General features: G+C 48.3%; 1 protein-coding gene across 1 annotated transcript in view; it reads right to left on the reverse strand.

Moving 5' to 3' along the window:
- Window positions 1-16,030, reverse strand: part of LOC115557103 (membrane-associated guanylate kinase, WW and PDZ domain-containing protein 3) — a 92,154-nt gene that overhangs the window by 23,613 nt on the left and 52,511 nt on the right. The window contains exons 2-6 of the mRNA XM_030374689.1: window positions 15,015-15,224; window positions 9,944-10,112; window positions 8,404-8,483; window positions 6,372-6,429; window positions 3,011-3,117 (exon numbers count right to left, since the gene is read on the reverse strand). Of these exons, the coding sequence (XP_030230549.1) occupies window positions 3,011-3,117; window positions 6,372-6,429; window positions 8,404-8,483; window positions 9,944-10,112; window positions 15,015-15,224 (624 nt within the window). The remainder of the gene's footprint in view (window positions 1-3,010; window positions 3,118-6,371; window positions 6,430-8,403; window positions 8,484-9,943; window positions 10,113-15,014; window positions 15,225-16,030) is intronic.

Genomic DNA, 16,030 nt, shown 5'->3' on the forward strand with positions numbered 1-16,030 from the left:
GAATAGACAGTGCTTAAACTCTAATTCATCTGCGGCTCCAGCAACCCATTAAATACAGATATATTCAGAAACTATTTTTACAGTTTCTAGCAGTTGTTCTTTAAATGGATGACCTTTCCAAGGAGGGTAAATAGCGGCTCTCTTATGTCATGTGACTCTGGAGCAAAGAGACCCAGTGTGTGGAAGCGATGAGAGCCCTTGTGGATCCATACCTCCTCATCACGTACGGAGCGTTTGCATAATCACGGCAGGAAATTGGCTGATGATTGGTGGGTGGAACGTGTGTTCCGTTATCACAGAGTACCTGAGAGGGGGGGGGGGGGGGGTGTCGACATGATAATATGTCAGCCTGTCTGTGGTAGAGACTAAATGAGAGAGAGTGAGAGAATGCTAGAGCGAGAGACAGAGAGAGAGAGAGAGAGAGCGAGAGAGAGAGAGAGACAGAGACAGAGACAGAGAGAGAGAGAGAGAGAGAGAGAGAGAGAGAGCGAGAGACAGAGAAAGAGACAGAGAGAGAGAGAGAGAGACATGGGCGAGCGAACGAATCAAGTAGCTCCGTTTTAATATGCATATTTCGATTAACTTTATGCCTTCACAGACAGGACAGGACAGGGAAGTCGGAGAGGCAAAGTGGGTTGAAAGAGAAAAAAACGAATTGTAACAGGGGACCACAGGTTAGAATCAAAAAATGTGATCCCTCTCTGGGATTCGAATTACGGCTTACTGCGATCTATAACAAATTTCCTGTTGCTGCTGTGTCACCTTCCCTTGTGCAACACTTTGCCCTGCTGTTTTTTTGCACTGAAAACCCGCTCTATTAATTAAGTGCGCGGCGAGCCACGAGCGAGTGGCGAGTGGCGCGTTCACGGCCGGGTCCTCGGCGGTGTGTGACGGCGGCCCTTCAGCGGAGCGCCCTCGGCGGGCGAGCGTCGGCGTGGTAATCAGCCGGCGGCTATGCACGGCCGCGCTCCCAGATGCCACAGATGCGTCCCCCCGCTGCCGCCGCCGCCGCCGCCGCCGGCGTGGAGAGCGTGGAGAGCGGTGAAACGGCCCCCCTCTGAGTCTCCCCTCCCCGCCGGGGAGGACGAATAAACCCCTCTGAAATCCGGCCCCAGGCGGGAACCGTGCGCCGGTTAACATTCCGTTGTCACCATGGTGACGGTGGCGTGTAATCAGGCGGGGCGGGGGGGGGGGGGCGGACATGGAGCAGCGAGCACCTGGCTGCAGAGATGACTTATTACGGCGGGGCTCTCTGATGTGCGTCTCCAGCAGCTGCTGCCACACACACGCACACACACAGGTACAGGTACGCACAGACGCACGCCAGACAAACACACACACACAAACATTCACTCTCACACACACGCGCAAATACGCATGCACACACTCGCAAACACATGCATGGAAGCACACTCGCACGCACACACTCGCACACACACACACACACACACACTTGATGCACACACAGACCTATAATCATACTCGTGCAAATGTACACACACACACAGACAGACATACGCACGCACACACATACATACATAAACGTTCAAAGACACACACACAGACACACACCTGGTGCACACACAGACCTAGAATGAAACACGTGCAAATGAACAGACACACATACACACACACAGGCGTTCAAAGACTCGGCCGCCTCTCTCCCCCCCGGACACCTTGTATCTCTATCACTCTCTGTCTCTATCTCTCCCCCGCTCTCTCAGTGATCCGGCAACTTGTCAATCAGCCCTCCCTCGGTGCTGTAATCTATTATACATCCATGCTAATCAAGAGCATATTTAATTCATGCAGTTTATTACGGCAGCGAGAAAACTGTCTTGTCAACCCCAAAGCACCGAGCATAGCACCAGAGAGATGACGGGCGGTGGGGCGCGATAGAGAGAGAGAGAGAGCGAGCGAGCGAGCGAGCGAGCGAGCGAGAGAGCGAGCGAGAGAGAGAGAGAGAGAGAGAGAGAATGAATTAATGTGAGTTTAAGTTATATCTATACTCGACGACACAGGGGAGATGCACAGAAGAAGAGAAAGTTCTGGAGTCACGTGTCTCTGTTGGGAGACGGCATTTCTTCCTGAAACGCTGGAACCCTCGCACCCAGATTCAACACAGCACTCAGAGGCCAGAGTAATCCATGTGTTCCATCCCAGACAATCGGGTAAATGGTCTGCCGATCGATGGGAGCCCATCAAAGGACGGCGTACATTCGTCCGAGGGAATGCAGAGGTCAGGGCTAGGGCAACTCGAGCGACGAGACAAAGATGTGTACACACTTGAATTAATTATACATACGGAACAGAGAGGAATCTACGATTCTTCGGGTTTTCCACCAGACTTTAAGGAGGATCAGATGAACGCGGTGGCGGAAGGAAGGTCCTGTTCTTTTGGATTTGTTCTTCATCTCCTGGATCTCCTTCAACACCTCCCCCCCCCCCCCCCCCCCCCCTGTGTCCCTGTCCCTGTGTCCGCTGTTTAGATTTGGCCAAAGACAAACTATTGGGACAAGGTGAATACACAAAGTAAAAAGAATAACCCCCAGTAAAAGATCTTCTTCCAAACCTTGTTAAACGCAGGAGTCCCAGCCACTGAGCCAAGTGCTCTTTCGAGCCCACTTGAAAGGACAATTTCGTTTCTAAAGGTCACTCCTGCATCTGAAAATGCTGAGATATTGCTTTATTTTTTTTGACTGTGTAACCATCTCTTGTAGCATACTCTTAAGGGCTATCACTTTGTATCACAGGGACTCTTTGTGCTCACACTTCTTCTCCACCTCTCAGCCCCCGGCTGGAGAGTGCCAGAGTGTATTTCTCTCTATTTCTAAAACCTCACGGCTCATTGTATGTGTTCATAACATAACACTCAATTCCACAACCTTAGAAAACCATCAATGGACCAAGGGATGACGACATGCTTTCTGAGTGAGTTGAGCGAGGTAAGGCTAGGGAAGTCTTCTAAAAGATGTGGCTGGACGGCTCCTTGGGGGAACTGAGGGGTTACCTTGCATGGCTCCGGCTGCTTTCAGGAGGAGGGCGGAGGTGTCCTGGTTCAGCCTCTTCTTGGCCTCCAACACAGGGTTCTCAAACTGGGTCTTCTGGTTGATGTGGCTGGAGCATCCAAACACACGCATAGACACACATGAGCGTAAACACACACATAAGCATCCAAGAACACATAAAAATACTCAATAGCATTCAGGCAACGATACACATTAGCAGCCACACAAATACATCATTATTATCTACTTTATTGATTTTTTTATCCAAAGCCACTGAGCTGTGATAGCCTTTCAGGCACTGCTAGTGAAATCCACTGATCAAACATGCGGCACATATCTGGAATATTGGCAAACATGGCATAACAATGCCGGAACAGAACGGCCACGGCACAGTCCAGCAGATGGCACTAATGCAACACTTGTGGAACAAAATTCACGGACTGAGTGGTGCTCCCTTATTTCGGAACATGTTTCTGTCCATTCAATGCAAAAGGAGCTTGTTAGTCAATAAAAACAAGCAGTATTGATATCTGAATCACCAGGGAAGCATGGGCGCGTTAAGGTAAAGTCGCGATACACGTTTTCTGCGAAGTCTTGTGATTTTTTCGCTGTCTCCGCGTGAAAGCTTCTTAGGTCAGATGTACGTAATGTGCCTCTCCCGGCATTGTTATCGTCCACAACACTTTCATACTGCAAATCAGGAGGCAAATTCGGATTCAGATTTCTTTGAACATCAATCCCTGCTCCAATTCCCATATGACCCCATGCAGGATATCTTCCGGAACTTTGCAGGGACTGACCGCATCTGTAAAAGGGGCTTTAGATACATGCCACTAAGGAGAGGCTAGATTGAGGTATCTTGCTGAAGGACGCCAGTGAAGGCTAGCTAGCAAGATCTTAGAAATTACACAATCCTGCTCTCCATTGCCATACCCATTACGTACATCAAAAGACATTTACATAACCAAACATCAATATAAAACCCCCACACACAGACATGTATAGACACACACATAATAAGAAGCATATAATAAGAAACTATTCGAGTTCCAGGAATATGCTTTTAAAGAAAATGGACAGAGAGGTGGATGGATATCGAGGCCTCTCGGCTTATCGATTATGAATGTGTTTTCCTTTAAAGGAACCGTGCATTTGTAATCGAAGCATGGTGCAATGCAATCTATATCTGGCTGGCATCCTTGATGAGATAGATAATAGATGAGACACGATGAGATGAAGGGATTAGATCAGAAAGAGATGAGATGACATAAGCTGAAATACAATTATTACATCAGATCAGAGGGAATAAGATGATGTAACATGAGAGGAGATCATTGGAGATATAATATACATACATATATATATATATATATATATATATATATATATATATATATATATATATATAAAGTTACAATGAGATGAGTAACAATGAGACACAATGAGACATTAGATATTAGATGAGATGAGAAATGACATCAAATCAAATCAGAGCAGATCATAATATAAAAACAACAACGTGTGTCTGCTCTTCCCACGTCGCCCACACAAAGGACCCTGAGTGGCGGTGATGAGGATCACACTTAGACCGGCCAACCTCATTCTGTTTCCTTTAAGAGAAACAGAAAGCAAGCCGGGAGCAATCTGTACCTCTTGTTGTCTCAAGCGGCTGTTCGCCAGTGGGCTTACGACAAGGCCGAGTGGCAGTCTGTGACCCTGGGGCTGCGCCTGTCTGTCTGTCTGTCTGTCCGTCTGTCTGGGGGACCGGCTGGTGAATGCAATGCAATAAAACACATTTCCAACTCCTCTTTCATGTGAAGCCCGATTGCTCCGTCTCTCCCTCTCCACCCTTCCTGGCCCCCCCCCTCCACACACACCCGGGCGCTCCCGCATCCCGAGGTGAGGAAGCCTCGTCTTCCCTTTCCATTTCTGTAATGGATGCTGTGTGCGGCTGATTGAGTGTGGAAACGAGCGCACAGACACACACCTCCGCAATGAAGCAGACAGGCCTGGGCTTGCATGCACAGGCACAGGCACGCAGACACACACACACACACACGCACACGCACACACACACACACAGTAATGGAGATACACTAATGCACGCACAATGGCACAGTCACACGCGGTCACACACACACACGCATATACACACACACGCAGTAATGGAGATACTTGCATGCACAAGCTCACACACACATACACACACATATACACATGCAGTAATGGAGATACATGCATGCACGCACAAAGGCACAAACACACACGGTCACACACACTTGCACAAGGACGCATGCACACACGCCTAAGAAGCCAGGTGCTTACAAACACAGACACGCAGAACACACACACCTACTGATGACAGATATGCAAACTCATTAAACACACACATTCACACACAAATGCACAAACGCACACAGACACACGCACAAACACACCCTTGACGGGAAACCACAGCCACACACAAACATATCGACTAACACACACGCACACACACACACACACACACACACACACACACACACACACACACACACACACACACACACACACACATGCTTATTTACACTGAGCGAGACAGTGGGATCACAGTCATCAGGGTGCCTTCAAACAGGTCAACGGGCGCAGGCGGCAGAGCTTGGATTGGCCCCCTGCTGGTAAACAATGTCAGAGCCCTGATCGGGGAACACCAAGTGTTCTCTGTGTGTGATTGCTTTTCCCTGGTGGGAATTACATAAATCTGAGAACGCTCATTGTCACCTGTTGTATTGTTTTTACTGCGACCGGGCGGCCAGGCTTAGGAATTTACCCAGCGTGCCTCAGTGCACGCACTCACACATATAGGCATGGACACAACCAGGCACACACACACACACACACACACACACACACACACACACACACACACACACACACACACACACACACACACACACACACACACACACACACACACCACAAACACAGGGAGAAATAATCCAGGTAGGAGGGCTGGAAAGTGAATTTACTACGGTGTTTCCCAACTGAAAGGTTCAATTCCCATGTCTGTGCCAATGCACACACTCGGTAGTAACATTGGATAAAGTGCTAGCTTTATGAAAGGTTTCTGTGTCCACAGTCAATGTTAACCTGGAGGCATCCATTAGTAAGCTTCCCCAACCCCCCAGAGTCCTTCATGACCAAGGTCTGACTTCATTGTCTGTAAATCACATTGGATTGACGTGCTCAACGACTGATGAGCATCCATCTGCTTTTTAAGCCCACGCTGGGTTTTGTGCGCTGATCCAAAGACAAAACAACAAACAACAAACAAAACCACATGACAACACACACTGCGGCTGATGTAAACTAAAAGGCACTCACTCGACATAGTAGGTGCCGTACTGGGGGTCGTCAATCTCCTCCCAGCCGTAGGGCAGCTCTGCAGGGAGAGGGAGAGAGAGAGAGAAAGAGCGAGAGGGACGGAGTGAATAACCAAAGAGAGATGTGGCGTCGGTACAGGAATCGCATGTAAAGTGAGTATGCAAATGTACTCCTCAGCCGCCACAGAGATAACAGAGAGAATGGTTGGAGTAGGGAATATAAAACAGTGGACTGTTGTAGACAGAGAACTGAAGTGCGGTCATTTCATTTAACATAGAGAGAGAGAAAGGTATACCCTCTGATTGGGGGACAAGAGGCAGGGGGGGGGGGGGGGGCTGTGGGGGGGAGGGGGTCGGGCAGGTCATAAGAGACAGTAGCCATGATAATTTTTCGACAAACATATTTGAGGAAAACATATTTGTTAACAAGCGCACTTGCTGCATGGATGAGCTGATGTGATGATTTCACGCCCCGATGCACATGCACGTGGGGCACAAAGTGAGAGAGAGTGAGCGAGTGAGAGAGAGTGAGCGAGTGAGATAGAGAGAGAGAGAGAGGAGGAGAGAGAAAGGAGGAGAGAGAGAAAGGAGGAGAGGGAGAGAGACAGATGGGAGGAGAGAGAGACAGGGAGAGGGAGTTAGAGAGAGAGAGAGAGAGAGAGAGAGAGAGAGAGAGAGAGAGAGAGAGAGAGAGAGAGAGAGAGAGAGAGAGAGAAAGGAGGAGAGAGAAAGGAGGAGAGGGAGAGAGCGAGATGGGAAAAAAGAGAGAGACAGGAGAGAGAGAGAGAGAGAGAGAGAGAGAGACAGAGAGAGAGAGAGAGAGAGAGAGAGAGAGAGAGAGAGAGAGAGAGAGAGAGAGAGAGAGAGAGAGAGGAGAGAGAAAGAAGGAGAGAGAGAAAGGAGGAGAGGGAGAGAGAGGGGTGGGAGGAGAGAGAGAGAGAGAGAGAGAGAGAAAGGAGGAGAGAAGAAAGAAGGAGAGGGAGAGAGAGGGAGAGAGCTGGGAAGAGCGAGAAATAATGTAAATGTGTATTCGATGCCAATAAAGCTCTTTTGAATTAAATTTATTTAATTGAATTGAGAGAGAGCGAGAGCGAAAGAGAGGGAGAAAGCGAGAGAGAGCGAGCGAGCGAGAGCTCTTCAGTCTACACCCAAGAGGACTGCTCCCCAGGCCACGGACACAGTGAGTTACTGTTTTTCAGCGGCCTGCTGCATCAAGTGCATTAAAAGCAGGCCGGGAGCGTCCTGTTCCAGTCACTTGGCTTCCCCATTCAGACTACCCATAGGACCCTTCTGGAGGGCAGCGGGCACATTGGAGAGGCATCACACACACACACACACACACACACACACACACACACACACACACACACACACACAGACACATATATACATGCATGCACACACATATATACACACACACGTACATACGTACATACGTACATAAATACATATACACACATACACACATACACACATTTACATGCACACAAACACACACACACTTACATACAAATACACACACACTAATACACACACACACACTTACATGCAAGCATTCATACAAACACACACTCACATACATGTAGACACACACAAACACACTTGGATACATACATACATTCACACACACACAGTCTCATACACACATACACACACACACATCGCACCACAAACACGCACACACACTTCACTCACGCTCCCCTCCCGTGGCGTCACATGACTCAGAAGGCTGGCAGACACTGTTTAAGTGGAGCACCATTTGTGAAGACGCTGCGATCACAGAGCATGTGTTCAACTGGCTGCATGTATATTAGATGATGCATTAATGTGTGTTAATGCACAAAGGAGAGGAAGGGTGGTGTGTGTGTGTGTGTGTGTGTTTTTGTGTGTGTGTGTGTGTGTGTGTGTGTGTGTGTGTGTGTGTGTGTGTGTGTGTGTGTGTGTGTGTGTGTGTGTGTGTGTGTGTGTGTGTGTGCGTGTGTGTGCCATAGCTGGGGGCCCACCAGGGGCCCGCACTAAGTGCCGCTGCGTACCTCCGTCTTCGCACTTCTCTGGGGGCTTGGCCTTCTTGGCCAGACGGGGGTCCAACCAGGTGGTGCACTTGGTGTTGTGGCTGAAGATGGGGCCAAAGAACAACCAGTTAAAGAGCGTATAGGAGTGGGCAGACACATGGATACACAACCCCCCCCCCCACACACACACACACACACACACACATAAACACCCAGTGAGTCTACACGCATAGAAACGCACACAAACAAGCAGAGGTAGGCGCACACACACACACAAACAGACACAGATACACACACAATAACAACCAGTTGGTTGAGGCACACAGAAACACACACTACCATACAGATGCAGATGCACGTGAACCCCCACCCCCCCCCCCCCAACACACACACACAGAATATGAAAATAGTAGAATTACACACTTGTGTTATATGCTGCACTGAACCAGAATTATTAGATATAGCAAGAATGATTGGTTTGGATATGGTGTAAGACGATGATAGTGATTAAGTGGGCTATTAGTACAAAAACAATTAACTAAGTATGAAGCAGGGCATACAACAAGAGAGAGAGACAGAGAGAGAAGGAAAGAGAGAGAGAGAGAGAGAGAGAGAGAGAGAGAGAGAGAGAGAGAGAGAGAGAGAGAGAGAGAGAGAGAGAGAGAGAGAGAGAGAGAGAGAGAAAGAAAAAAGAGGGAGATAGAGAGCAAGCAGGAGAAAGACCATAACCTATTAAGTTATCTTCGAGAGGCAGTTTGCCGACAGCTACTTACACTGTGTAGACGCACACACATGTGTACACACACACACACAAACACACACACACACACACACACACACACACACACACACACACACACACACGTACACGCAAACAAATAAAAGTGTTCCCAAACACAAGAAACGACCCACATAGCAAAATTATCATTCAAGTACTTCCTGTCGAGAAAACATGGTTTTCAAATTGTTGTTTGTATAGCAAGAGAAAGAACAGCGATATAAATAACCCTAGCTCTGGCCGTCACAACCACTAAAATGGCCTTGTTCCTGGTCATGGCGGCGCTCTGTTGATACTCGATAGACCTGCCATCTAGATTTGTATAGTCAGGTCAGTTGGCACAAGATGGCCGACATGCAAACTGTGAATGTGAATGGAGCTTCTTGTTGAAGTTGGAGAGTTCCATTTTATGCTGTTCCTCGCAACTTTAACAATATGTCAATGTTCCCCCGAATTAATTGAGCATTAACCGAACCGATCGCTGCCCTATAAAAATAATAAAAAATACAAAATCAGTATGACAACTTGCTATGTTTGTAAATGATACTTACCTAAAATCAGGCAACGTATTGACACTAACACACACACACACACACACACACACACACACACACACACACACACACACACACACACACACACACACACACACACACACACACACACACACACACCATCCCATATTCTCAAACACACACACATACACACACACACACACACAAACAAAAGTGAGCATCCAGTACTCGTCCACTCGTCCTGATCGTCCACTCGTCCTGAACTCACTCTATGAAGTACACCATGCCGGTCTCCGTGTAGGCCATCTCCCAGTGCAGGGGCAGCGGCTCCAGGCTGTCGTCGCGCGGCAGCGAGCTCCAGGTGCGGAAGTCCATGGAGGTGCTGGATTGGTTGTAGCTCGGCACCGTCTTCCTCCACTCTGCCCCCTCCTTGTGCTCTGGGGAGGGACAGGTCCCGGGTGGAGAGAGCACAGACAGGACCAGGTCAGAGAGAGAGAGAGAGAGCGAGAGAGAGACATGATAGAAAGGAATAGAGGATGGATTAGAGAGAGAGCATGGAGAGAGAGAGAGAGAGAGAGAGAGAGAGAGGGAGAGAGACAGAGACAGAGACAGAGACAGAGAGAGAGAGAGAGAGAGAGAGAGAGAGAGAGAGAGAGAGAGAGAGAGAGAGAGAGAGAGCAGAGAGAAAGAGAGAGAGAGAGACAGAGAGAGAGAGAGAGCGAGAGGATAGAGAGGGATAGAGGATGGATTGGAGAGAGAGCAGGGAGAGAGAGAGAGACAGAGAGAGAGAGAGCAGAGAGAGAGAGAGACAGAGAGAGAGAGAGAGACAGAGAGAGAGAGAGAGATGATAGAGAGGGAAAGAGAATCGATTGGAGCGAGAGCATCGAGATAGAGAGAGTAGAGTGAGAGAGACGTAGGGTAGAGAAAGAGAGGGAGAGAGACAAAGAGGGCGAGAGAGGGAGAGTAACATACAGATATGAAAATAGTATGTCCACCTTATTCCCCCCTTGTCTCTCTTGTTCCTTTCTCCTGAGTTCCCAGGATGCTTTGGCACGCAGGGCTCTGGAGTATCTAGAGGCATGGATGTGTGCACGTGTAGGTTTTGCATGCGAGGGACGCGAGTGCATGCGTGTTTGCATAAACTGGCCTACGTGTCCCATACGGAGTGTTTACGCATATGGGAATGTTGATTTATTCAAGCGTATGTGTGTGTGTGTGTAGGTGTGCGTTTGCATGTGCACGTGTTTGTGGGTTTATGCGTATTTGTGTTTGTGCATTTGTGTGTCTGTGTGTCTATAAGGGCGCGTGCATGCGTAAATGTGTGTGGTGTGTTTGTGTAGGCCTGTGTGTGCACGTGTGTGTTTGTATGTGTGCGTGCGTGCATGTATTTGTGGGTTTGTGTGCAGTAAACCAGGGGTGCAGGAGTTGACAGGGGAGGGTGGGTGTAGGGCTGGGTGGGTTGGGGGGGGGGGACATTACAAAGTCCCATTGAAACCGGCGGGGGTCTTTATTCCGTATGCTAATATCGTGCCACCCTACTCCACACTCAATATCATTGCTATTGTAATCACTTGCCTTTAATGAACGGAGAGAAAAAACCCCCGCAATAAACATGAAAGATGGGCGCCACAAAGAGCCGTGTAATTCACTTGGCGCCTTACGCCAGCTCTTCATCGCGGGCGGCCGCGGAATGGGATGAAACCCCCTCGGCAGCCTTTTCATCTGCCTCCGTCGACGCCAGAAGAAAATCGTCAATATACAGTAGAGGACGGCATTAAGCGCGTCGGTCAGGAAACGAGGAGAAGTATAGCGCGCGCGTGTTGCTTTACGCTCGCATCCTCAAAGCTCCTGCCGCCGCGGTATATGTGTATTTTTTTGGACCCACATGGGAGCGTGATTCTGATGCTGTGTGTGTGTGTGTGTGTGTGTGTGTGTGTGTGTGTGTGTGTGTGTGTGTGTGTGTGTGTGTGTGTGTGTGTGTGTGTGTGTGTGTGTGTGTGTGTGTGTGTGCGTGTGTGTAGCCTACAACATGCCCGCGTAAAGTGGCAATCCCAGGGAGAGTTGGCTCAGTGCTGCATTTTAAACAGCCAGCTCTCTGTCCGACGGGAGCGCTGTCTGTTGTTGTTGTTGTTGTTGTTTAAAGCATTCCTATTTCTGAAATGTTTTTCGTTTCTCGCTTTTTCAGCTATCAGCTGAACAGGTGTTTTTTTTTTGGCCCAAAATGTGTTTTGGTCTGAGAAAAAAAAAATGCTTGTTTGCACAATTCATCCACAGATGCACTCTGTGTTGTTGTTTATAGTTAAAATCTCCATCTCCACTTTCTTATTCCGTTCCATTGTGTGTTCCTTCTCTACTCCACAGCCACTTTATCCATCTAAACCACAATTTCTTCCACGCCTGACACACCAAACGCTAACGTCAATACCAAGGTAACAGGACAACAGCTCATTGGGATGAGTTCGGTGTGCGCTGCCTTGCTCAATGTCAGGGATAAAAGAATAGCAAAGTTTAGAATATACCCAGCAACCCCCCGGTTCAGGGAAATGGTGCTCGACCGCATGCATTACTTATGCCCAGTAGCTCAGGCAGGGATCATTAGCAGGGTTAGCCTGTTAGCCCTATAGGCAGGAAGGCTACCAGGCTACGGCTTGGTCATTCGCTAACCCGTTAAATAATGAGCTAAATCACTCTCTCTCTCTCTCTCTCTATTTCTTCTGCTCATGTGAATTAGTATGCTACTAGAAAACCTGACTTTTCCTTCGGGTTCAAGCAAGTATCGATCCATTCGTCCTTCAATCTATCCATCCTTAATTAACTCCTAATCACCAAACCTGTATACACATGTCTTACCTAGCATAATAATTAGGCAGATTACCATTCTACTTTACGAATGATATTAACATTTAGTTTTAGTCAGACATTAGTCCGCATTTCTTTTTTAACTTTGCCTTTGTTTTCTTTTCCTTATCTTTTTTCTTTTGTTATTTTCTTTTCTTTTATTACTATGTTTCTATGCGAAGCGCTTTTGAGTCTGCCTAGTGCATGAAAAGTGCTGTATAAATAAAGTTGCCTTTCCTTGCCCACGGTGTATAACCACTCAAAACACTTCCTTCGACCTATCCAGAAGCTGTGATCCCTTCCCCAGCTCACCAGACAGGCCGGAGGGCTCCTGTCTGCCAGACAGTAGGGTAGGTATGGAGCTGGGAGCCCCCCCGGTATGGGTCTCATTGTTGTGGTGGATTACTGTCAAAAGGTCTCTGACATAATGCCCACCAGTCATTCGCCTGCTGTATCCCCTCTCATGGCTCTGCCCATCTGAGGGCCGGTCGGAGGCTTCAGCTATGCAGTCATCTGTGACGCGATGCTACCGTCCATACAGACGACTCAAGTCCCTCTTTAGACTTCATCATTCCTATTTCAAGGCGACTGAGGGGAGTTCAGTGATGCGCGTACCCTTATTTAACATCTGATTGTTTTTTCCAAAAAAAAAAACGGCAGGAGAGGAGATAGAAGTCCCTCGGCGGTGTTATTATATTAAACACATCCCTCCTCTTATGCTACTTAAGGGAAACTGTGGGATTGCTGTGTCGCCCTGTTTTCCCCGAGTGGGGTTTGGTGCTGCATGTCGAACATCAAGGGCGGCGCGGTTCCTTAGAGGGGCAGGGCCCGGTCCGAACCCCATTGATCATGTACATGATGTCCTGCACTCGGCTGGCTCTCCAAGGTGACCCACGCTAGCCCACAGCTAGCCGCCCGCGGCGCCTCCTGTAGCTAGAGTCTGCCAGCGTGTGTACCATGAATGAGGACAGCGGATGACTCAAGCTTTGTTCGTTTCATGTCTTTTCTTTTCATGTAGGGTTGTGAGGAAAGGACACTGGGTTGAACCAAACAGGAAATGACATGTGAAAGTAAATTATTAATAGTGACCAGTAAATGTAGTATTATGGCTCGTTATTATTTTAGAAATGCTGCTGCGCTTTGTGTGTTACGTCTTGTTTTCCATTTAAGTGATGGTTCATTTGTGTGAATATAAATTATATAAACACACAATAAATGCTATAAATAATAAGCTGCATTGCTGACTTTTCTTTTCATTGTTTCCAACTGGCATGGTCTTCTTGCAGTTATCATTGTGTATTAAGATGGGTGCTGGCACTCTCTGCTTAGCCACTGCATGTGTATTTATGCGCTTTTTAACGTTTACCATTCTCACAATAGGATTAAGCCCTAGAGCTGCTCCATAACAAGGAAACCAGCGCGGGGGAAAAAAATGTCCTCGCAGGATTTGATTGAATCGTGTAAACACGACCAAAAAATCTGTGAGTGGCAACAAGTTATGATATTAACGGTTCAAAATGTTAAGTAAGAGGCGGTGTACCGCAGCCAACCGCCCCGTTTAGTCGTCATGGCAACCAGCGAAAGGCCGCGGCTGATGGCTGTGGATAGAGAGACAGCATTTGTCAGCGTTTACAGGCATTACTTGTGAGTTTTGTGTGGGGGGTTTTCTGATCCAAAACACAGTGTTGAGTCTAGCGCACGAATGGATGATGTCGCTGAAATGTCAGGTACTCTAGTGGTTTAACTGAACAGGTACTCTAGTGGTTTAACTGAACAGGTACTCTAGTGGTTTATCTGACCAGGTACTCAAAAGGTTTATCTAACCAGGTACTCTAGCGGTTTAACTGACCAGGTACTCTAGTGGTTTAACTGAACAGGTACTCTAGTGGTTTATCTGACCAGGTACTCAAAAGGTTTAACTGACCAGGTACTCTAGCGGTTTAACTGACCAGATAATCTAGTGGTACCTAGCCAAGGTGATCTTGCGTTTTATCTGACCAGGAAGTCTCGCGGTAATTGACCAGGTCCTCTAGTGGTTTAACTGACCAGGTACTCTAACGGGTTAACTGTAGTATTTTCGCTCGGTTTTAGCCCTTCTGTTGATACGGAGAACCGAGCGAATAAAACACGACAGAAACTGTATTTTGCTATGATACTTGATTAGGAAAGTCAACAAACAGCACTAACCCCTCGGTGAGTTGCACATTTCTGAAAACTAACGTTTAGGGTTGTTTTAAGGACAGGTTTGTGAATGCATATAGCCAGCCATTCTGAAGCAGGCAGGGGCGATTCAAAATGAGCCATATACCCGAGACAGGACCAATACTCAGCATTTCGGTCATTAGCGAAAATAAGCCCCTTCAGGGACAAAGCAAGACGCCTCCGCTGCGCGTCGGTGTCCGGTAGGTTCCCCCAGTCGGGGCTTACTTTCCCGATAATGGCCGGCGTTCTATACCTTACCCCTAACATAAGTGACCATGTGGTACAGTAATGTAACTGACCTGGCAGCCCGTTGGGCAGCGGGGGCCTCTCGTCGTCGTCCTCTTCCTCCGGCACGGCGCTGTCCTTGCGGTCCATGTTGCTGACGGAGGTGGTCCTCTTGCGGGGCCCCTCCCCCACACCGTAGTCCTCGTCGAACAGCACCTGGTCCACCAGGTCGGGCTGCACCAGCGCCGGCTCAGCGGGGGGCTTGGGGGTGCCGTAGTAGTTACCTGGTGGAGGGAGGGCGGAGGGAGGTAGGGAGAGGTAGAGGGTAGAGTGAGAGAGAGGTAGAGAGAGAGTGAGGTAGAGAGAGAGAGAGAGAGAGAGAGAGAGAGAGAGAGAGAGAGAGAGAGAGAGAGAGAGAGAGAGAGAGAGAGAGGTAGAGAGGAGATAGAGTGAGAGAGAGGTAGAGAGAGAGAGGTAGAGGAAGAGAGGTAGAGTCAGAGAGAGGTAGAGAGAGAGATAGAGTGAGAGAGAGAGAGAGGGAGGTAGAGTCAGAGAGAGGTAGAGAGAGAGATAGAGTGAGAGAGAGGTAGAGAGAGAGATAGAGTGAGAGAGAGGTAGAGGAAGAGAGGAAGAGGTAGAAAGAAGAGAGAGAAAGAGTGAGAGAGAGGTAGAGGGAGAGAGGTAGAGAGAGAGAGGCAGAGGGAGGGGATAGGGTGAGACAGGGTGTGGAGTTAGAGAAAAGAGTTAGAGAGAGGTCGAAAGAGGTGCAGAGGTAGATATTGAGAGAGTGAGATAGAGAGAGAGGAAAAGAGAGTTGTGGAAACGTAATGAGAGAAGGGCAAAGACAGAGAGCAGGAGAGAGAGAGAGAGAGAGAGAGAGAGAGAGAGAGAGAGAGAGAGAGAGAGAGAGAGAGAAATGTGTTTATATTTTGCCATTGGAAGGAACATTCTGTCCATCTCCAAATGGATGTGATGAGAATGAAAGAGAACAGACATTTAGAGAGTCGTCGTCCCCCCCTCCACACAGAAAGGGAGCGATGAGATCAGCTCCGCTGCCCGTTCTACCCAAGGACAGCTTCTGATGACTTAC

Source organism: Gadus morhua, chromosome 13 (genome assembly GCF_902167405.1).
Source record: "Gadus morhua chromosome 13, gadMor3.0, whole genome shotgun sequence".
NCBI classification, from domain to species: Eukaryota; Metazoa; Chordata; class Actinopteri; order Gadiformes; family Gadidae; genus Gadus; species Gadus morhua.